General features: G+C 45.3%; 1 protein-coding gene across 1 annotated transcript in view; it reads left to right on the forward strand.

Moving 5' to 3' along the window:
* Positions 1 to 24,574, forward strand: part of LOC149857179 (neural-cadherin-like) — a 136,619-nt gene that overhangs the window by 34,056 nt on the left and 77,989 nt on the right. Inside the window, exons 2-4 of the mRNA XM_090063271.1 lie at positions 18,416 to 18,613; positions 19,065 to 19,290; positions 21,084 to 21,288. Of these exons, the coding sequence (XP_089919397.1) occupies positions 18,416 to 18,613; positions 19,065 to 19,290; positions 21,084 to 21,288 (629 nt within the window). The remainder of the gene's footprint in view (positions 1 to 18,415; positions 18,614 to 19,064; positions 19,291 to 21,083; positions 21,289 to 24,574) is intronic.

The raw sequence follows: 24,574 nt of genomic DNA on the forward strand, positions 1-24,574 counted from the left end.
AAGTATGGGTTGGATGAATGGACTGTAAAGTGGATAAAGAACTGGCTGAATCATTGGGCTCAAAGAATAGTAATCAAAGGCTCGATATCTAGGTGGCAGCCGGTATCAAGTAGAGTGCAACAGGGGTCAGTCCTGGGGCTGGTTTTGTTCAATATCTTTATTAACGACCTGGAATATGGGATAATGCAGGGTTTCTCAAACTTTGTGCTATTGCAACCCCGAGTGCTGGATGGTGGTGGTGGAGGATGGAGAGCTCGCACACGGCAGCAGGTGCCGCCGTCGTCCACCATTCCTCACCACTGCCATACACTGCTTCTCCGTGCTGCTGTGGTACCACCTAGGAAGTTTGCATCCCCTTTAAAGTTGCTTGAGACCCCCTGGGGGGTTGTGACCCACAGTTTGAGAACCCCTGGGATACAGTATACCCTCAGCAAGCTTGCAGATGACACCAACCTGGGAGGGGGAATAGTAGATCATGCTAGACGGTAGGGCTAAGATTCAGAGACCTTAACAAATTGGAGGATTGGACCAAAATAAATCGTATGGAGTTCAGTAAGGACAAGTGCAAAGTCCTGCACTTAGAATGGAACAATTCCATACTAGGGCTGGGAAGTATCTGGCTAAGTAGCAGCTCTGCAGAAAAGGACCTGGGGTTATAGTGGACAGTAAGCTGAAGCTGAGCCAACAGTGTGCCCTTGTTAAGAAGAAGGCTAATGGTGTACTGGGCTGTATTAGTATGAGCATTACCAGGAGAGGGAAGGGAATGATTATTCTCCTCTATTCAGCACTGGTGAGGCCACATCTGGAGTCCTGTGTCCAGTTTTGGACCCCCAGTACAGAAAGGATGTGGGCAAGTTGGAGAGAATCCAGCGGAGGGCAACGAAAATGATTACAGAGCTGGGGCACATGACTTCTGAGGAGAGCCTGAGGGAACTGGGCTTATTTAGTCTAGAGATGAGAAAAATGAAATGGGATTTAATAACAACCTTCAACTACCTGAAGAGTGGCCCCGAACAGGATGGAGCTAGACTGTTCTCAGTGATGGCAGATGACAGAACAAGGAGCGAATGTCTGAAGTTGCAGCAATGGAAAGGTTAGATATTAAGAAAAACTTTCTCAGGAGAATGGTAGTAAAACACTGGAACAGGTTACCCAGAGAGGTTGTGGAATCTCCATCCTTGGAGGTTTTTAAGAGCAGGCTTGACAACGCCTTGGCTGGGATGATGTAGCTTTTGAACAGGAGGTTGAACTAGGGTTGGAAGGGACATTTCCTGAGGTCCCTTCCAACCCTAATTTTCTATGATTCAGTAATTCCATGACTTTCAGAAAAGCACTTATTTGCAGAGCTCAGTGCCTTGTCTTGCGAAAGAGACTTCTTCCCAGAGGGGTGAATTTTGGCACGAGGTAGGCGGATTTAAGATGATTCATAAATTCTCCCTTTGCTGCCACTTTATATCAACAGACCTGGAGTCAAATTATGAAGCACAAGTTATTTCTGACCATAACTAGAATAATGCATTCTCAAATTTTCTTAGATGGTTTGCTGAGAGCTTTCTGGCTATACATTTTTATATATATATAAATACAAGAACTGAATGTAAAGCTTAGCACCTGGGGATATCATATAGATAAATAGAGACCTTTCTTGGAACAGTCTGGGTTTATAAATAAACAGATTATATTGATATGTATATAGTGTGCCTTTTTCTTATGTGATTGGTAATTGTAGTTCAGAGAAGGTGTGCATTAGGTTTACTAAATACGTATATAATATAGTTCAAGTAAGTTTGCTTTCTGGAATTGTTAACACAAACAATAACTAGAAACCTCTTTACACATACCTAAAACATGGTAGGGATATTATATACAGTATGGGCTGATGAAACGCTTGACTATGTTTGGCAGGAAGAATAGCTGGAAACCTGCCCAACCATGCATTCAGGTCAAATGGCCCTTTCTTTGGTAAAAATTCCAATGCCTTAAAAGGGCAAATCCTATAGTACACACTTTGGTAAAACATCTGATAAGTCCATTGATATATTTTGTTTATATACATTTTTTTTCAGAAGATAAGCCAATGTATTACCCAACCATAACCTGCATTTAGGAGGGGGTTTAAAATTTTTTCTATGATCTTTAGAGTTTTCAGCTGAAGATGCAGGCATGTAAAATTAGTGGTTATAGGTCTTTGTGATTAGGTATGCGGGTTGGATCAAGAGGACAGACTCTGGAGATAGGGACCAAATTCATCATTGACTCTTTTGCCATCAGTGCTGACTTGACAGGGAGGGAATTCCAGCTGGAGGAAATAAAGTGGGGAAAGCAGCCTTCGGTGGGGTGCCTGAGCAGGTGGGCTTGGGATCTGAAGCAAAGAGATTCAGCCTTGGAGTAGGCACTCCAGCAATAGTGTAATGTTGGAAGAAAACTTAGACAAGGTTTTTTTTTTCCATTTTATTGTTCATTTGTTTATTAATCCCCAAGAGAGGGGAGAGGTTTGATTCTGGGTAGGGCTTGAGGATGCTATTTTGAAGCAGATGGGGTAAATCATCTGCTCACAACATTTATTTTTTGATAGTTTAATGAGAAAAATATAAATAATTACTTGTGCTCAAATGAAAGCATTTTAGGGTGGTTATATCTGTTTGATTGGAAAGTGTTAATTTTCCCTTTTTAAATAAGAGTCTTTTTATTATTATTCAAGTACACTTTGCTTTTTAGATATACATTTTACTTTAACTTACTTATTTACTTGTTATTCATGTTACAATACATGTTTGTAAAGAGATGTCCTTTTCAGTATTAATTGTACAGGATCTATGGCAAAGTAGTTGTTTATGCCTCTGTTTTCTTGTCTGCACCTTTTGCTTCATGCGATTCTATTTTGGCTTATGCAACAGCAATTTGGACTCCACCCATGACTGGACCACTGGTATAGATGGCTATACCCTGTACAAGAGGGATCAAGTAGATGAAAGGGGCAGGAGTGTAGCTCTATGTTAAGGAGAGCTACGCGTCCCTGCAAGCTGATATTGGCGAGCGGGGTGGATGACTGGAGACCCTCTGGGTTAAAATCGTTGGGGAACATGGCACAGGGGACACAACAGTGGGAGTCTACTACAGACCTCTTGCCCAAAGTCAAGAGGTTCACCCGGGAGCTGGCTGAGGTCTCATGCTCCAGGACCGTGGTTGTCATGGGTGACTTCAATTACCCGGACATCTCGTGGGAAGATCACTCAGCAAAATCCGTGTGGTCGCAAAGCTTTCTCTCGTGTGTAGATGACCTCTACCTGACTCAAGAAGTCTATGGGCCAACAAGAGGTAAAACACTGCTCAACCTGGTACTGGCTACTGGGGATGACCTAATCGGTGACCTAGTGATTGATGGGAAGCTGGGTGACAGTTACCACGAGCTGATCACCTTCACCATCCGCAGTAAAGCTGGCAAGTCAGCAATTCAGAAGTCCTTGACTTCAGGAAAGCCAACTTTGACAAGCTCAGGAGGCTCATCAGTGAGGCCCTAAGGGACCACGACCCCAGGGGGAGGGGAGTTCAGGAAGAGTGGTTGCTCCTCAAGGGAGCGATCCTCAATGCACAAGCTAATTCTATTCCATCTCGGAGGAAAGGCAGCAAGAGGGCACAGCAGCCTCCTGGCTTTCCAGGGATCTAGCAGACCTCCTGAGGCTAAAAAGAAAGGCCTATAAAGGATGGAGGATGGGATTCACCACCAAGGAAGATTATTCTGCACTGGTTTAGTTTTGCAGGGAGCCAACCAGGGAAGCCAAGGCTGCAACTGATCTCCAACTAGCTTTGAGCATCAAGGACAATAAAGAGTCCTTTTTCAGATATGTGGGGAGCTGGAGGAAAAGCAAGGGCAACATTGGACCCCTGCTGAACCAGACGGGACAACTGACAATTGACACCCAGGAAAAAGCCAACCTATTAAATGGGTACGTTGTGTCAGTCTTTCATCAGTCCCATGGGTCGCCCATGCCCACTACGGGACAGGCAGTTCTGGGTGAGGGAGATCCCCTGCCCTCTATTAATGCTGACCTCGTGAAGGAACACCTTGAGAGGCTGGATACCTTCAAGTCAGCCGGCCCTGACAATCTACACCCCAGGGTACTCAAGGAGCTGGCGAGCATCATAGCCCAACCCCTGGCACGGATCTTTGAAAACTCCTGGCGCTCTGGTGTAGTGCCCGAAGACTGGAAGGTGGCCAATGTGGTGCCTATCTTCAAGAAAGGAAGGAAAGTGGATCAGCCTGACCTCTATCTCAGGGAAGATCATAGAAAAGTTTATTAAAGAGGCCATCCTTAATGGACGGGCCGACGCCAACATCCTGAGGGATAGCCAGCATGGGTTTGTTGCGAGTAGGTCTTGTTTGACCAATCTTATTTCCTTCTATGACCAAGTGACCTGGCACCTGGACAAGGGAGAAGAGATTGATGTCATATATCTTGACTTCAAGAAAGCCTTTGATCTGGTATCCCACTATCACCTCTTGGCGAAACTGGTCTCGATGATCTTCTGAGGTCCCTTCCAGGCCTAACGTCTATGAAATTTCTAAAATATCTATTTGAATTTAAATTATTTAAAAACCAGTTCTGTTCTTTTAGTAAGGAATATTTTCTGGTGTGGGCACTATTTTATTAGGTCCTTTCAGTTTTTATAGCTTTGAAGTCTTTAGGCTGCCACTTTGTAAGGAATGCTTCTGTCAATATTTTCTGAAATTATTGGGAATGTATTTGGATGAAATTTGGTGCAACTCAGATGACTTGCATATAGGATGAAGTGGCATCTTTCTTGCATTTTTTCCACAAATCCAAGTTGTGATCATTATAAAAATATTAAACTTGTTTAACATGGTCACTGAACTTTAAGATGTGTATGATGTGGATATGCTTTTAACAGTCTGTTCATTCACATAGACTGAAATTTTTTAATGTGTTGTCTTGCCAGACATACACAGATTACACATTATTGTCCATGTCAGTCTCTTCATCACTTTCACTGTCCTCTGACAAGTTCTTGTCTGATTATGCTTGACTGGATACCATGAAATTGTTTCTACAACTTGTCAGGTCACATTTGTAGGTCTGAGTGCAGAAAAATGCCATCTTGTACAGCAACTCTGCTACAGTTCTAGCTGCAGTGGGTGACGCACGAAACAGGCAAAACATTTTCATGACTCTCTTTTACATCAAGGGTGTTCCCTTATTATCTTGATTGTAAAAAGGCCACAATCATCTGAAAGCTTTATTATGTCAAACCAATTTTGGAGGCTTAACCAGATTGTCCAGGGTTGATGGAAGAAGCTTAGGAGCTTGTTCGCACTACAGAACCTCAGTGGCTATAGCTGTGCCAGCATTGCTCTGTCATAGAGCCCTCTAGTGTAATGCCCATATACCCATATGCTGCAAGAGGAGTTTTTCTACCTGCCTAGCTTTATTACCTCCTCTAGTGGCAGAAGTTAATGTGACACAGACTACCAGGGGTTTTGGTGGAAATACCAAGGCAGGTACTCTTTTATATTCCTGGCCAACATACATGTGCCAGCAAAACTTTGCTGTGTAAACCTGGAACAAATTCACCAAAGCAGTTTTCAGGGTTCTGGTGCATTGAGCAAGAGAGACATTTATGTTTGGCTCTTTGGTAAGATGATAAGTATAAACCACAGTGCAGGCAAACGAAGTTTCTGAGGTACAGGCAGTCCTCAACTTACAAAGTTTCAAGTTACAACATTTCGCACTTACAAAGTTTATGAATTGACACCCTGTTTCAACTTTCTGACATCAGTTTTGACTTTACAACACTTGATCTGACGCCAAGCCATGCCAGTGAACAAGTTCGCTGCATCGCCCATCTCCCTGGAGAACTTCTGTCAAAACTTCCTTGGACACGTTCTTTAAGAAAGTAGACAAGACTCCAGGAAAACCTGCAGCCGAGACTCCTGAGAAATCTCCAGCCAAGAACCCTTCAAAAAGTCTAGGGAAATCTCAGAGAAGTCCTTCCAAATCAGTATGATTGCTATTTACAATATAAATACATTAATGTAGCCATATTACTCATCTATAATTGATTGAGTACAAAATTCTGGGTTATTTTTGGTGAAAATGGGGTATTGGGCCTGTGGTTCAGGAACCAATCCCCCATTTATAACAGTTTCTTGTGTGAAAATCGGTTCGGAGTTGCAACATTTTGACTTAAGATGTGGTTTTCAGGAACCGCTTGCCTCAGAAGTGTGAGGACTGCCTGTACTGAAGTGCTGCAAAGGCATCTAAGACACTGTTTATTTGTATGCTCCATATAGAGGCAGTTGGAACGGTTTTTCTTTCAGTGTAGTCAGAAGCCTTTTCTCCATTCTGGAAGCTTTTAAAAGTTTGTAGATAATCTACAGTCACTTTAATTTGCTGAACTAAAGTTTGCTCACTTTAGTTTGTCCCTTGTCTCTGGAAAGGTAAGCTCTAGTGAGAATTTGATTGCTACCTTGGTAAACCCTGCCCAGGGGGGGACAGATTATTCGTTTGTCACCCATCTCCCTTTGAATTCTAGAAACGGTAACCTGTTATGACTTGACACAATCTGTTTCAAATTCTGTTTGCTGAAGATCTCTTGTTCTCTTCTGGATATACTCTTCACCCAAAAATGGGGAAGTTCCTTTATATGGGGGGGTGGGCAATTATTTTGGGCAGAGGGCTGCTTACTGAGTTTTGGCAAGCCATGGAGGGCCACATGACAGGCAGCCAGGGGCAAATAAATATTAATTTTCTAAATTTTTTAGGGGCCTCACAGGCCAGATAGTATAGGCTGGCAGGCTGCATTTTGCCCACCCCTGCTTTACACTGAGCAGGAAGAAACACATGCAGATATTAATTCTACTTACAACTGTCGGCTCACTAAACGTTAATATATTTTGGTACTTGGTATATACAATCTGCCAGTAAATGCATTTTGGCCCCAAGAGGTGCCATGGAAATCTGGATCAGGCTTGACACCAGTCCTCATGCATGCTAGCAAATACTGTTAACCAGCAGCTAGAATGCTTTGTGTTGTTAATGGCTAGGAGATCATAATGCCAATTAATATCTTGACTTAATACTTAGTATTCCTTAGAGAGTGGCAGCCTAAAGACTTCAAAGTACAAAAACTGCACGGATCTAATGGAGTGGCATCCATACTCTATATAATGTATCGTTTTTATTACTGTCGCCAACTGTTCATTACCTTCAACATTAAAGAACATACTTATTAAACAAATATATACTATAATTCTGAATCATCTTTGGGTACTGAAAGTGTATATAAAGTATCATTAAAAAAAACCTGAGACAAAGAGCTCTGACACAGGGTCTTAGCAAATGTGGATGAGCCTTTGGGAAACTGTAGTAGGCACTGCTCCCATTTCGTTACCTCTTATTCAGAATTCTTTCTATTCTAGGCTGCCTGGGTTTTGTGTTCCCCCAGGCGCACTAATATGCCTCGACACACAAGTGGCTGCTTTCCCTTTTTTCTTGTCTCATTCACTGGCTGCCGTGGAATTTGGGGGCCTTAATGTTCTATTCAGCAACTTTTGAGACATCCTTCTTTTTTTGGAACCCATCTGGTTCCATTTCAAGGTATGACAGTAAATATTATCATCTGTGAAGTTACCTTTTTATTTCCTTCTCTTTGTACACTTTCTGTGATGCTCCTTCTGGCTGTTTCTTGTGATGTGCTCTTCAAGAGGGGGAAAAAAGAAGAGGGGAATGCTTGCCTCAGTGGAATTCTCCTTCAACTTTTCACTCCTCTTTTTTGAGGGCAGATATGCCATGTTTTGTCCCGTGACAAACAGCTTGAACATCTGGCAAGTTGTGTTTTGTCTCAGAACTGGCCTATAGACCACAAGAAATGTAATGTATATCTGGGTGCTTTGTGTCACATCTGTCAAATTTGTCAGAGTTAACTAACTTTCTTTACCTCATTTCTCTTGTTACTTTCTAAAGAAAAGAATGTGTTTTGTTCCCAGTTATAATCATCATGAATCCAGAGCAGCTGTATAAGTCTACCTGAGAGAAATCCTTTGCCTATATTCTGTGAGTCTCAACAGTGGTATGCTTATTTTTATATTAATAGAGCTCTGTTGGAAAGGACAGAAAGTACTCAAAGGTCGTAATGGATTAAGACTGAAAGCTGTACTAAGAAACTTACATTTGACATTGTTAATCGCAGCACTGAGGAATTTTCCTTACCACAATCCATTTACCGGTTGTTTATAGATTGCAGATTATGATAGGGTGTGCTAAATATGCCACTTGCTATCTGACAGAACTAACTAATTATGAAAAGCTGAAGTTTGCAGCTGCCTTTAATATATGATATGCAAGATGTATTAGTATTGCTGAGAAAATGAAAGGATAATATCAATAAATGCATGTCAGATTGTAGTCCGAAATCTTAGTGCTTTTGGGAATGTAACCTTACAGCCTACATAGGAAGAGAGGAAAACGGACTACCATTGATCCAACTAAGTGACAAAACTTAATGGGATGATACTCTGGCTTCAGATTAGAGAACTCCTCAATCCTTTAGTATTTTGGGGCTGTAAAATACATATACTTAATTTGGATCTAACTGATGGTTATTTAAGCCTTACTAAGAAAATACTTTAAAAATTACCACCACCCCCAAATATTTGTGTGTACAATAGCTCATTTCTTGTAAAGATAAAATTAAAAAAAATATATATATTCTGAAAGTACCAGAAAAAATATTGAGACCTCCACTTCTGTAGAGTCTCAGGGGAAAAATACATCCTGGTTGAGAAAATAACTCTCTAAATATGAATGGAGTGTGAAATAATGCAGGTAATAGTGATGTCTAATGCATTTGCAGAGACAGTGCTGTAAGTGCTGCAGGGGTCCTGGTTTTCTCTGATAAAAATTCTCTGATTTAAAACCCACATTTTGTCTGTGATTTAAAATGAAATGCTATATATAGTGTTTCATTTTATTGATTCAGTGTTGAACACAATATTTTATTGATATGTTTACAATTTTAAAGCAGTTTGGAAGCCTACCACTACCTCAATCATTTATAATAAAATAATATCTAAATACCTGTACATTTTGGCATTTGATTTTAGCTTTTTTATCATGGAAAATCAGAGCACATCCTGCCCCCTTCATACACCAGGGTGCAGGTCCAGCTGCTGCTGCCCCTCTGGCTGCTTTGTGGTGCTGAACAGCCCTGACCTGCCAGTGCTCTTCCCCTGTCTATGGCGTTGCCCCTTGCTCCCAAACCACAGCCCCCCCATCCCTGCTGGTGTCCCTTACTCTTGACCTGCAGCCCCTGCCCACCCCCCACTTGCTTCCTCCTGGCAGCAGCTCCCCCCCCTGCACCAGGTGGGTGTGTTGGGAAGGGTATGTGTTTCTGGGGCAGAGAGTGTGTGGGCATAGATGATGCCAGTGGCAATGCATCAGAAAGGCATGTGGGGACACATGCCCTCTCCCCAGATTTCTTGGCCAACAGTGGGGCATGGGGCACTCTTCAGCCTGTTCTGACTGGCAGTGGGCAGGAACCACCTCCACAGTGCAGCAGGCAAGAACCAGCTTGTGATGGGGCAGGGAGACTTGATGCTGCTGCTGCCACTGCTGGGAGCCCTGTGCCACCATGACCCCTTGCCCACTGCCAGAGTGAGGGGGCACAACTCCATGCCACTGTGACTTCTTCTGGGGGGGGGCAGGAGGCAGCTCACCTTGGCAGCCAGTGGCAGCAGTGGCGGCAGCAGCACTGAGTCTCCCTGCCCTGCTCTGCCCTCCTGTGGTGGGTCCTGGTTTCTGGGAGGTGGGTCCGGCCCAGTGCTGGTTTGGCCAGGCTGCAGCCCTGTGCCTCACTGTCGGGGCAGAAATCGGGGGGGGGCACAGGACCCCCCCTCTTTTTGTCCTCCCCGATGCCTTGCATGGGCATGCCCAGACTGTGCCTAGACAGTCTCCAAGCCTGGCCTTACAATGCCTGCTCCCCCACCCCTGCTCCCATAGATTTATCTGCATCCAGCTTGCCTGTGTGTGTATAAATTTGTATGTGTATGTGGTGCCCCCTGCCTCCAGTTGCCCTCCCCACAGCCCCAAACTTCTTGCATGCTCGAACTCTGCCACCCTGCAAAGGGAAACCCACAGTCTCTTGCTTCAAAGGGAAAACTCCCGAGTTTTTCTTCTTTTCCATAGGAAACAGAAAACTTGGATCCCTGGCTGATGAGGAAGGAAGAGGCAGTTGCTGGCACTGTGGGGTGTGCATGGAGGGGAGGGCACAAGTACTAGCCACTGCTGTTACGGTGGCCGCCACTTGAGGATTAGTGTACCAAAGAAGAGGGCTACTACTTCGCACCCTGGACAGGAGGCCTTGGGTAGAAACCACTATTCAGACTGATGTCGCTTTGGATATTAACATGTGTAATAATTACAGCATTTATGCAAATCCAAGATGATTTCAAATTTAAGAGGATTCCCTAAAAATTAGATTCTGTACATGGAAACCAGTGGAATGGAAGGAGGGGCCAGACCCCCTGCCTCTTGTCCATCCTGTGTGCCCTGTGCCTGTACTTGCTCCCTACTACCTGTGCCAGTCTACTGTTGCCCATCTCTCCACCCCATGCCCTCAGGCTTGTGCTTGTCCACTATTCCCTGTCATTGACCCTCTGCATCCCTTTGCCAGCCTCCACCCCCCTGCCCTGTTTGTGCCTGTGCCTGACCCCTGCCACTTGTCTCTTCACTGAGTTGAAGCTGGAGCATCAGACGCCCAGCAGTAGGGTAGAGAGCCCCTGCTGCCTGCCCCAACCCTTCTTACTGCTCTGCTCTCCCCTCCAGTCTACTTGCTGTCTCTGATGTGGGGGGCAGGGAGGAGGGAGGAGTAAAGAGAGTAGCCACAAGTTGCTGCAGCCTCTTGCAGCACCACCCCTGGCTGGCATTAGGGCATGGAGCATATGGAAAGCCTTATTCTCTCTGGCCAATCAGTAGCACTGACATCAACACTGCTGCATGGCCAGCCAAGGGCTGAGCTTCCATTTGTTGTGCCCTTGGATAGAGCAGCTTGAGCAGTGAGTAGCGTGTGACAGTAAGGGGTGGTAGAGCGGGGAAGAGATGGGAGGAGCAGGGGGGAAGAGGCAGAGACTTGTGTGGAGGGGCAGAGGCTGTGGGGAGCTGGGGGTGGGGAGGTGCAGGTGGCAGGGGAGCAGGAAGGCTACAGGGAGGAAGAAGTAGGCAGGGCAGAAGGCACGGGGGCCACTTGACCTCCCTTTCCTCAGCCACTGCTTTCCTTGTAGCAGTTTGAAGGGGAATTCAAGACAACCCTCCCATGCTTAGTTTCTGTACCTGAAAAACTATAACACATTTTAAAAATTTCAATATATAGAATTTAATTATTGGTGATGGGGGGGGGGGGCGGGGGGAGTCATCTTATCTTTCTGACCATCTTATATTTGAGTAAATATGGTATTTTGGTCTGTACCCTCTAGACAAGTTGTCATCATGCTAGAAGAGGCCTCAGCATGGCTCTCAACTGACATGAGAGCATGCGGCATGTTTTGTGGGAGGCTGCTAGGAGGTTCTTCTGCCCAGGTGACTTAGTCCTTGGGCTCGAGGGAGTAGGCTGAAGTCTTCAAGGTGTTCAATAGCCATCAGGAAAACCAAGCTATGGACTGATAATATCCAGAGAAAACAGGCCTTCAGATATTTTTTAATATTGCTTTGTGTAAATTTCAGTCACCAAAGGTGACCAAGATTATTATAGCATATATTGGTTTAACACGTATGTTCTCTAATGTAGCAGGTAATAGTTTGTGACAGTAGTAATAATAAATAGTAAAGTGTTACCAATCTTTGGAACAAGCAAATAACTACAGGAGGTGCTTTACTGATAACTAGAAGAGGTGACTTTTTCTAAAATCTGTGCTTTGCTTTCCTTGTACTTGTAATTTTTACCACATCCCTTGAATTCTGTATTCATAAAAGAGAGTTTTGTTATGTTTACCTCTCTGGCTTTGAGTTATAACTTCAGTTTTAGATGCATAAGATTTAAGGAAAGTTTCTTCAATGAGAGAGTATTTTCCTTTTTTTTGTCATTTTTTTTTTTCTGTTCTTATTTCTGATTTAGGATCTTTAGTGGTATTATTGATTGGTTAAATAACAATAGATATGTAGCAAATAAATGCGATCAACGGGTTAGTTATCTATCTCCCATTTAGAAGAATTAAAGTTTTTTTTATAAAAATGAAAGTTTAAATTCTGATAGAACTTTACAGTAAAGTTGTAAAGAAATAAAATCAGTAAGTAAGATAGAACCTATCGTACAGAGAAATGGTGACAACATTCCTGAAAATGTCAAGTTTTGGGAAAAATTTTGATCACAAACGAACAGTTCTTGAAACATGTGAAATTTAATGGAAAATTTGAAATTAAAGAAAGTGTGACCAGTTCAAATAAGCAGCATTCCAAGAATGTGGAGCTGATCCTGGAGTTGACAGCATTTGTATATATTGTTCTGTCTGTATGAAGCTCTAAGGAATAGAGACCTACTGAATTTGGGGTGGGTGCCTCCTGACTTTGTGGTTTGAGCGTGGTGGTGGGCACCATTTTTGTGGTGGAGCATAGCAGGCCCCCCACATCTCTGATTGGCTGAGGGACTCCAGAAGTCCTGCCTCTCCCCACAGATTGACAGATAGTCATCTATTCATTTCCATGGAGGGGTGAGCTGGATTTCTGGGGCCCTGTGACAAGGGGCAAACTCGAGGCCAGATCACAAGTCATCCTGCGCACCTGCCTAGGGCAGTCTGCTCTAACTCACTTGCCATGACTTGAATGTTTCATAGTTTCATAGTTGCTAGGGTCGAAAGGGACCTGAATAGATCATCAGATCTGACCGCCTGCCATGGTAGGAAAGTACTGGGGTCAAATGACCCCAGCAAGGTGTTCAACTAGCCTCCTCTTAAAGACCCCCAGGGTAGGAGCCAGCACCACTTCACTTGGAAGTTGGTTCCAGATCCTAGTCTCCCTGACTGTGAAGTAGCGACTCCTGATGTCTAGTCTGAATCTACCCTCTGCCAGCTTGTGACCGTTATTTCTAGTCACTCCTGGTAGTGCTCGGGGGAACAGTGACTCCCCCAATGCTTGCTGGACCCCTCTGACTAGTTTGTAACAGGCCACTAGATCCCCCCTCAGCCTTCTCTTGTGGAGGCTGAACAGGTTCAGTTCCCTTAGCCTCTCCTCATAGGGCCTGCCCTGCTGCGCCCTGATCATGCGAGTGGCCCTCTTCTGGACCCTCTCCATGTTGTCCACATCCCTCCTGAAGTGCGGTGCCCAGAACTGGATGCAGTACTCCCAACTGCGGCCTGATCAGTGTCGCATAGAGGGGAGGTTCACCTCCTTGAATCCTCGAGATGCATGACAAGGTATGGTTAGCCTTCCTGACTGCGTCCCCACACTGCCAGCCCATGTTCATTTTGGCATCAATAATGATTCCAAGATCCTTTTCTGCCTTTGCACTGACGAGAAAGGAGTTCCTCAGCCTGTAGGTATGGTGCTGGTTCTTTTTCCCCAGGTGCAGCACTTTGCACTTGTCAGTGTTGAAACCCATCCTGTTCTCATCCGCCCATCCCTGTAACCTGTCTAGGTCTGATTGTAGCCTATTCCTCCCTTCTAGCGTGCCCACATCTTAGTGTCATCAGCAAATTTGAACAGGGTGCTTTTTACCCCCTCATCCAAGTAACTGATGAAAATGTTGAACAGTGCGGGCCCGAGGACCGAGCCCTGGGGGACCCCACTGCCCACATCCCACCAGGTCGAAAATGACTTATCCACCACCACTCTCTGGGTGTGGCCTTCCAGCCAGTTAGTGACCCATTTGACTGTGTAGGTGTTGACACCACAGTCCCCCAGTTTTTTAATGAGAATGGGGTGAGAGACAGTGTCGAAGGCCTTCCGAAAGTCCAGAAATACTACGTCCACTGCTACCCCTGCGTCTAAGGATTTTATGACCTGGTCATAGAAGGCCACCAGGTTGGTCTGACAGGACCTGCCTCTAATGAACCCATGTTGGTTGCCCCTAAGCATCCTGGACATGCACCAGGATAATTCTCTCAAAAAACTTACCCAGGATCAAGATAAGACTAACTGGCCTATAGTTTCCTGGATCCTCCTTCCTCCCTTTGAAAATGGGAACTAAATTGGCCCTCTTCCAGTCCTCTGGCACCACATCAGAGCACCATGAGTGCTCGTAAAGCTGTGCCGGGGGTCCCGCAATGACCTCAGCTAATTCCTTCAGCACTCTGGGGTAGAGATCATCAGGACCAGCTAATTTTAGATATGTCCAGGCCCTCAAGAAGTTCCCTGACTAGATCCTCACTGACCGTAGGCCTGGGTGCGCCTCCCCTGGGGCCTGAGAAGGTCCCGGTGGGGGGAGTGATCCGGTCCCTGCTCAGGAAAATGGAGGCAAAGAAATTGTTAAATAGGTTAGCTTTGTTGTCTGGTGTGACAACCAGATTTCCTAGTGTGTCTTGCAGAGACCTCATGTTACCCGGTACCTTCTTTTGCCCCCTATGTATTTAAAAAAAGACTTCTTGTCCTTGATCCGGGTAGCTAGTCCCAGTTCCATCTCCGCCTTGGTCTTCCTGACTGGCCCCCTGTAGCCTTAAGCAACTGAGGTATAGTCTTCCCTGGTGGTGGCCCCTCCCATCCATTGGGTGTATGCTTCCCTTTTAGCTAGGAAAAGTTCCCATATGCTTTTGGTGAGCCATGGGGGCTTTTGTGCCCTCTTGCCTCCTTTGATCCGTGTTGGGATTACCTCCTTTTGGGCTTGGAGGATCGTCTCCTTAAGAAATGACCACTCTTCTTGGACACCTGACTCCCCTCCCCTCTGGGACCTCAGTGTCTCCCCGACTATTTTCCTTACCTCATTGAAGTCCACCCTCCTGAAGTCCAGGGCCGCTGCCTTGCTGCAGGCCTTTGCCACCTTGCGCTGGATGGTGAATTTCCAGCAGCCGATGATCGCCGCCGCCCAGGTGGTCGAGTACCTGGAGCCCCCTCACCAGGTTGTCACCTGTGGCTAGCACCAGGTCCAACAAGGTGTCTCCCTTGGTGGGGCTGTGCACCTCCTGGGTTAGATATGATTCATTAATATGCCAATAAATATTTATTAATATGTTAATATGATTTATTAAGTGGGAGGCTGCCCTTGCATTACCCCAATGCCAGGGGGCGCTATTCATGGCTCTGAACCTGCCCTACACAGTGGCCCATACCTCTCAGGTGGCATCCAGATTATTGTTCACCCTGGTTCATGGCCAGGTCAAATTCAGTCCACTGTTGGGCCTCTAGCATGCACACACTCACTCCGCCCCCGCTTTCACAGGGGCCTCTTGCATACTGCCCATCACTGGGCCACTCTACTGCCCTGTTCCATTGAGCGACCCCCTCTGGGCCATAGGGCTTGCCTATTTCCACTCTGGCACTACACACGCAGCGCCTTTGGTTCACTCGAGCTCCCTTATTCTGTGCGGCTTCTCCTTGTGCCAAACACTGGGCTGCTTTTGCCCCTAGCCCCTCACCAGGCAACTGATTTCCCACACATGCTTGGGTTTGGCCCATGTACTGTCCTTTAAGCTGCTTGAGCATCCCTACTTGATACACCTCTGGTGCAGCCCTTGGGGCCATCCTCAGCAGCCCTACTCTGCATCCCACATGCTCAGTCCTTCAGGCTCCCCTTATTGCACCCTACTCTGAGTGGCCTCACATTGTCACTATTCACAACACCACTACCCCCTCTGGGATTTCCAGGACCCTTTGTCTCTGCTGGACTCAGGTGCCTGTTAACAGGTGGACCTAGCCCCCTCACAAGTCCCCACCAGGTGGTGGGGGTTGGGGTTAAGGTCACCCGTACCCACCTTTCACCAGGGGGAGTGACTGGTCTGGTATTTCTTGGGGGCTATCCTGCCACAGACAGCCCCACTAGACCCCCCTTTTACCTGGCAGGGTGCAGTTTAGGTCATGCCCAGAACCAGGAGCCTCCACACCTCCCCACAGAGCCCCTGCCCTTATCTCCAAGATCACAGAATCATTGAAAGAAGTACCAGAAGGGACCTATAAGATCATCAAGTCCGGGTCCCTGCCATGGTCAGGAGGTAATTGGGCTTAAACAAACTCAGCAAGGTCCAGGTTCCTCTTAAAGACCGCTAGAGATGGCAACTGCACCTCCTCTGCTGGAAGTGTGTTCCAGGTTCTAGGTACCTGCGCAAAAAATAAGTTTTTCTTTATGTCCAGCTGAAACTTTTCCTCGACTATCTTGTGTCCATTTGTCCGCATCTTTCTGTAGGAGGGGGTTGGGGGGGAACTTTTCTGAAGTTCACCTAAGTCGTGGTGTTTACCCTTGACATTTGTAGGCAGCTATCAAGTCACCTCTCAGCCTTCTTTTGCTTTGGATGACCAGTCCCAGATCCTAAAGGCTCTCCTCACAGGGCCTGTCCCATCATGCGGGTGGCCCTTCTGTGCATCCTTTTGAGCTTGTCTACATCCTTCCAGCTGTGGCCTCACCAATGCCGAGTAGAGGGGGAGGAGCACCTCTCTGGATCTGTTGGCGACACATCTGCTGATGCACGCCAAAGGTCTATTTGCTCTGTTGGTGACTTTTGTCATACTGGTGGCTCATATTCATCTTCTGGTCGATCGTCACCTCTAGGTCCCTTTCGGATGCAGTGCCAGCCAGCGGACCACTACCCATTGTATAAATATGGTGAGGGTTCTTCCTATTGTGAGGGACCCTATTGAACCTCATCTGGTTTTGTTCAGCCCATAGGACCAGCCTGTTAAGTTCATCCTGAATCCTTGACCTGTCTTCTGATGTGCCCACTTGTCCCCACACTTTGGTATTGTCTGCAAACTTAATCAAACCCTCGTCCAAGTCAATAACAAAGATGTTAAAAAGCATGGGTCCAAGCACTGTTCCCTGGGGGACACCACTGGAAACAGCCTTCCAGGATGAGGCCACCCCATCAATCAAGACTCATTGGGATTGGCCACTGAGCTCATTCCCAGCCCACTTCACTGTACCCTGGTCTAGGCCAGAACTCTCCAACTTAACTGACAGGATTTCATGGGAAACAGTATCAAAGGCCTTGCTAAAATTTAGGTAGATGATGTTCACCTCCTGTCCCTTGTCCAGGTGGTTATTTACCTGGTCATAAAAGGACACCAGTTTTGTTAGGCATGACCTTCCCTCTACAAAGCCATACTGGTTGGTTCTCAGTACCCCACCAGATGCGAGCTTGTGGGCAACGTCCTCTTTGACAATTTTTTGAAGTCAGACTGACCAGTCTGTAGTTGGCAGGGTCATCCCTCTTTCCCTTCTTAAAGATGAATGCTACGTTTGCCTTCTTCCAGTTGTTAGGGACAACTCTTGAGTTCAATGATTCCTTGAACAGCCTCACCAGAGGCACTGCTATGAGCTCTTGGTTGAAGGTCATCTGGACCAGCTGACTTGAAACTGTTCAGCTGATATAAAAGTATCTTCACTGGTTCTGGACTGATTTTATGAGGACCGCTGTTATTGCTGTATTCTCTGTGCCCCCGGTCTGGGGACCAGTTCTCACCTGATTTCAGGAATGCTGATGCAAAGTAATAGTTGAGGAGCTCTGCTTTTTTATGGGGGTCAACTGTGGGCTTCCCCTCTGTGTTCCATAGGGGTGCCACAGTGGAGCTTGATTTTTTTTTTTTTCGTGTTCCCTATGTACCTGTTGAATGATTTTTTGTTGTCTTTATTTTCAGTTGCCAGCTTGACCTCCATGGGTGCCTTAGCTTTCCTTGTCTTGTGTCTGTAGATCCTGGCCACATGAGTGTACTCTTTGTTTCTCAGCCATAGCTCAGCCGGCTGATGTTTCTCTCTCAGCTACTGGCAGAAAACTGCTGCCTCACCCTATATCAACTGGGTCTTAAAATGGCCGCCCTAATCAGGCACCTGCTGGGTGTCTGCCTCCAGCCCTTAAAGTGGCAAGCACCCAAAGGTGCACTGCCACAGGCCCCTTGGCCAGTCAGAATCATGGGGCCCATTGCATTCCACTATGAAAATCTTTCCCCACCTCCCTCTTCTTTCCCCCCTTGCTTTACACTCTTCCCCACCCCAGCTGCTGATTTTCACATTTTTTTGCAGCGACTGATTGTATTTTTAGTTTCTGCAAAAAATGTGAAATTGTGAATTTGGTAGGTCCCTACTTACAAAATAGTTCCTTTTAAGTGCAGCAGAAGAACATCTGCATCTTATTAACTATGAAATTGAGTTTTCTACAAGTATTTCTTTCAATTATACTAGATCCTCTCTGAACAGATTTTAGAAATTCTATTTTAAGTGTTTGTAAGCAGCTGGCTAAGCATTTCTTTATTTTTTTGTTAACTGTTAGGAAAGGATTGGTACTTGCTGCGTTTAGAAGTTACTGTGACAGATGTGAATGACAACGCACCTGAATGGGCCATGGAGCCATTCCCATTCTTGGCTGTGGTGTCTCCTAAAGCTGCAGCAGGAACACCAGTATATAAGCTTCTTGCTGTGGATAGAGATGAAGGAGTCCATGGAGCTGTAGAATACTTTCTCCTCGAAGGTAAGTTAAAACACGTGCATTTGCAAAAATTTAACACTCTTGTTTTTTTTCCTTCTATACTTAACAGGAGTAGTTGTAGTACTGTTTATCCTCAGAGGTGAATTTGTTTGTATGCCTCTAGTGAGAGTTTTTCCCATATTGGTAGTAAAGGATGAGTGAAAATAAACTTCCTGTATTTGACTAATAGAATATTCATTTCTTTTTAGGACCCATATACCAAAGTAGTGAAGTATAATATCACACCTAGTGATATCCTTGCAGAAAAATCTCTACCTTAGAACAGTAATTACGAAAGCAAGTTTTAGATGGATTTTTATATTATTTTTAAATGTACATGAACTTCATGGGCCTTCCACCTCTTTCAGTACATTCCGTAAAAAGTGGTTGCTGGTCATGATTTCAGGATTTGTGTGTGTATATATGTGTATATCTATATATAAATGTATTTTAGGTGGAGAAGACAGATTTATTGTTGAGAAGGACACTGGCTGGATTAAAACAACAGGATTGCCACTTGTAAAGGACAGAGAGTACCTCCTGACAGTGTTAGCAGCAGATAAACTTGGTAACAAAGGATCTCCTGCCTCTATTTCTGTGATTGCTGGGCTTCGACCACCACAGTTTACCAACATATCATATGTTGCTAATGTTCCTGAAAACTTTCCACAGGGAAAAGTGTAAGTAACAGTTTAAAAGCACCTCCATACAAATCATAACAAGGCTTCCTAGCTTAACTGTGATACTATTATCCCAAAGTATTTATGGAATTGGCAGATTGCAGTTGATATGAGTGGTTATTACTCAATGGAAAAGGTATCTAAGATATAGTGGGTGTACTTTTCAGCCGTCATTTTATTTCAAATAGTGATGAGGAAGGGTAAAACGTTTGCATTTAAAAGTATGTTGATAATAGCAGGTAGTGGACATTGCATATACCATAATTTTTAAACCAATGTCCTTAATAATTGAAGCATTAAGAAGGGAAGGAAAATATCCTGTTGTGTGTACTCTTCCACTTCAGGAAATTTGTCAACATTTAGAAGAAAATCAGTTACATCATATGAAAACTAGAAGCAGTCGTTATGTTTGCTGCTTTTATTAGTTGCAACAAAAAACTAAGCAAAAAGGAAGATGCCACAAAGGCTGATCATTTGATTTTGGATGGGTTCATCGTGCCATTCTGATAGGTGTGACCAAAAATTGAGTACAATAATGCAGAACCTTTTACGGGGCTAGAAAATGCTGTTAGATATGGTGAGATAAATTCTACCTTCGCTTCCATCCCACCATCCTCACTGACTTGCTGTAATGTTTCAGACAGCTTATACCCAAAATGGATCGACACATCTGTTGATTTTTAAGCTGATATGTTGTATTGTAACAGATATAGTATTCCAGTTCTATTATTTTTATTACATTTTTCAACATGGATATAGCTACATTCTTTCTGAGTGTAATGATACTAACTGATGTTGTGTGTGTGTTTGCTTTAAAAGTTGGATGGATAGAAATCTTTCTCTGTTCTGGTATTAGAAGAACTGTGGAATTCTAGCAGAGCATTTCATGCCTGCCATCTTGGATTCAGTCAAGGCTTGAGCTAAACATAAGAAGGATTTTGAAACAATTTTTTTTCTGAGCACTCAAAAATATTTTCAGAGTTAAGAGGATACTAGCCAGCTAGGCAGCCAATTTGTCATATTCCCCAGCAGTTTGCAGAAGGAATGACCCATTTCATCTTGATTGTAATCAGATTATAACATGACAGAGGCCATTGCTGTAGAAATGCCCCCTATTGAAAGCAATCTATCATTGTACAATAATAAATATTACTAATACAGATTATTGTAGAACCCTGCAGGCCTATTCATCCTATATTAAATAGGATAAATTGGCTAGGTGTTTTGCACAGTGGAATCTTGGTTCATGATTAGGATTCTTGATTACTATAGAATACAAATAATAAATACTATAAAAAAGATCTGAAACAGCCTTTGACAATGTCAGCATTTCAAATACAGTATCAACTTCAGAAGTTCTGACCAGCAATATAAAAAGGTGCAGGAAGAAAATACTAATTTAAGCTGTCATCTTCTCTATTTAATTCTGCGTGATGGTGGGAGTCTGAAGGAATTTCCATAAGGCATGTTCTATATGATCAGACAGCATATGTCTAAGTGATGTATTTTTTTTTTCCATTTTTAGGGGCAAATTCCATGGTTTTTAAGGTAAAATTCTCATAGACTCCAGTTAATTCCGCTTCCATTCAGTCTTCATGACTGAGTTTGCAATTTTACTATATTGTTTATTTTCCTGTTTCAAATAATAAAATTAGACAAACAAATATAGGAGATTTATAAGAAGTTATTTTTTTAAGAACTTCAAAGAGGAAAGTAATCACTTTAATTTGATGACTTTTCTCTTTGCCAGTTTCTTTTTTCCTTTTTTTTCACTTTGCTTAATTTTCATCCAGGTTTCTTACCATTTCTGCTTTGTCCTACCAAAATGAATCCCTGAGCTACAGCTTACTCACTAATCCTAGTGGCCTATTCAGCATCCACCCAGCAGCAGGAGAAATCAGCTTGACTCGGAGTGTCGATTACGAGAGCGATCAACACCAGTACCTTCTTCTGGTTAGAGCAACAGAAAGTCAGGAACAATTTAGCAGTGCAGTTGAGGTAAACACTCTGCCATTCTTCTTTTTCTATCAGTTTTTCTAATTTTCCTGCTACTTCTCCAAGTTAGTCTAGATTTCTTATAGCAGTGATACCTAACCAGGGTGCCGTGGCAGCAGACAGGTTTGACAAAATATGAGGTGCAAACAGACGCAACAGAAGATACTGGCTGACAAAATATGAGATGCAGGATAACAGCAAGATATAGGGCATAGACACCTGGGAGGGGGGAAGAGGGGAAATATAATGACCCTTTCCACTCTGACAAGAATATTTCCCCCTGACACTTCACTCACCCCAACTTGACCCAGCCAGGACTTGAGTTCAAGTCTCCCACCTGGGAAGTAGAAACTCTCCCACTCAGCCACAAGTGCTGGGGTTGGTTTTGATTTTCTGGGAGCCCCATGCCTTACATTGAGCTGCCTGCCTCTTGCTGGAGGAACTACAAGCTGGGCTGGGAGCCTCTTGGGTTGGCTGCACACCATGCTGCCCAGCATCTTGCTGGGGAAACTGGAAGCTGAGCTGGAAGCCTCCTGGGTTGGCCACATGCCATGTCGCACAGTCTTTTGCTGGAGCTGGGTAGGGAACCTCTCCTGCAGGTCACACTCTGTGCTGCCCAGCCTCTTCCTGGGGATCCTGGAGCCCAGTGGGGACCCTTTTCTGCCGGCCGCGTGCCGCGCTGCTGAGAGCTCAACTGCCGCCTGCAGGTCCTGCTCCCCGGGCTCTTCTGGTGCATCTGCTCCTGCCCCCCTGGCCCAGCTCTTCAGAGCTCCTTCTTCATCATCCCTCACTGGTCTCTCCCCAGGTCAGCTGCAGTGCCCCTTTTATCCCCCTCCAGGTGGCTAGAGGGGCCAATCTGGGGACATGGAGGGTGAGTCTTAATTCAGGTCTAGTTTCTCTACCTGGGCCGTGGGGATGGGGCAAATCCTTCCCCATCTCTAGGGCCTGGTTGGTGAGGAAAGGGAATCCCAAGCCCTCCAATCATTTTTTACCCTTTTAAAACCCGTGGGCCAAATCACTACTGGCTAGCCTGTCACATTAGCATAACAAGTTGTTGCCATAGCACACGAGCAGTGGATAATCATCATTGATAGTTGCTGTTTTGTCTAATGAAAGAAGATTTATAAAGTGGGAAGGTGGGATTTGAAGAAGGCCAGGAAGGTTACTTTGCAGGCACATCTACTTATTGCAGTTTTACTTAAAACTTTTTAACAGTGGCACAGCTTGGTCGTTGTAAAATTATTTCTGAGTTGTGCTGTTCTAAATCGGAGAAAGACTATAGATCTGTCTACAAGGAGTAATGCAATGCCAGGTAGCGATAACCAAGCAAGATTGTAAAAGAGGTATTTCTAGTACCACAAGCAAAGGTACTGGTATTCACCAAAGCCAGTGCTACCCTGCATCTCAGATGCATTTGAGAGTATGTCTGAAGATATATCTACGCTAGGGATGTGAACAGTTACATGGTTAAATTACATATTTATACCGTTTACTGCTTACTGTTTAGTGACCTCTGGCAGGAATGGCCCTGGCCCCTTATGTCTTCACTGTGTACCCAGTGCTGTGTGGGAACCAGGCCACTGGTGGAGAGCCACGGGCAGGGGGCAGTGGGCATGGCTGAGTCGCTGGGGGTGGTGCCCAGCTGCAGAGCTGCAGCTTTTCTTCACCCCCATGAGCAGGGGCTGGGGCTGCAGATGGAGCTGAACCTTTCCTGTGCCCAGATCCCACTGCCAAGGGGAAGGAGGGAGGGAGGAAGATCCCAGGGTGCACACAGGGGTCAGGCAGGGCCTTCCCACAACAGCAGTGAGATGTCTTAGCTGTGTAGTGGATCAGCAGGGATCCCAGGGGAAACTGCAGTAGTAGCCTCCCAGCTGCTGCACCGCTGTCCCTCAGGAATGCCCTGGGGCTGTGCTCACCACAGAAGGGGCTGGCCACAACCCCTCAGACCCAGCGCTGCCCACTCCAGCTGCTGTGGCACCTCTTTGAGCCAAGCCAGCTGCCCACTCAGCCCCACCTCAGGGCTGGGCAAGGCCCCACACAACCCCAGCACCATGGGTGGGAGGGGAAGGATGCGGCACGCCTGGTGGAGGCCACCCCACTGGGACCAGACCCTCCTCCTCCCAGGGCAAGCTGGGGAGGGTATGGCTCAGCAGTGCGGAGGAGCCTTCCAGGTCCAGGCTGTGGCAGCACAAGTACAGTGGGAGGCACAGGGATCCTGCTGCCCTGCCCAGGCCCTGCTACTGCAGGGGTCAGGCACCCACTGTGGGGCCGGGAGCCTTATAGCTGTGGCAGGACGGTGCCATCTGACCCCTGTGGGGTCCCGCCACCTCCCTCCTCTCCGCTCCCTCCCAATGGTATCAGGATCTGGGCAAAGGAGAGGTCTACAACTCAGGCTCTATCTGCATCCCCAGTCCCTGCTCATGAAGGTGAGGGGAAGCCATGGCTCTGTGCAGCTGGGCACCATCCCCCAGTGGTGCAGCTGTGCCTGCTGCCCCCTGCCCATGGCTTCCCACCAGTGACCTGGGGCCCGCACAGTGCTGGGCGCATGGTGAAGACATAAAGGGTCGGGACTGTTCATGCTGGCTGTCTCTAAACTAGGTGTGATCTGTCGGTTAACAATTTAACTGACATAATTGAAGGAGGTTAAACAGATAATATTTTAAATGATATTTACATCCCTGGTCTACACTATAGACAGTAACATAACATAGATACAGTCCAGCTAACCTAAGTATTGGAAGCAGTCTAGTTTATAACAGCACACAGCTCCATGTAGCCTGGTTTATACAGCATCTCACTGTCTCTGTGGGGTAGATGTATTCCTGAGCCATAATATTGACCAAAGGGAATGAAAATATTTTAAAGTAAGGTTAGGAGCAAGTCTGTATTTGCATTGGTCTAGCTACCTTCAGTGGAGTAAGTGTAGTTAAATTCAAAATCTGGTCTCAGCCACATTCATGCTGATAATGAATGATAATTGACAGTTTTAGTATTGGCAGGTAGACATAATAAAAAATATTGCAAGTTTGGAGAGGGCTAAGAAAACAAAAAATGAGAAAAATAAAAAAATATTGCTGTAGAAGAATGTTGGGATTAGACAACTGCTATTGTGTGGGAATCTGCCTGATATAAAGAACAGTTCTCAGCTAGAAAAGAGCAGTATAATGAAATCCGCTTTTCCTATGGGCTATAGCTTCTGCGTCCTCGAAGATGATTATTTTTAGACAATCCTTGCATCAGATATATCTATGCTGATGAAGGCATTGCCCTGATCCACTCTGATACTACT

This window comes from Crocodylus siamensis, chromosome 9, assembly GCF_052110815.1.
Source record: "Crocodylus siamensis isolate JL-2025a chromosome 9, ASM5211081v1, whole genome shotgun sequence".
NCBI classification, from domain to species: domain Eukaryota; kingdom Metazoa; phylum Chordata; order Crocodylia; family Crocodylidae; genus Crocodylus; species Crocodylus siamensis.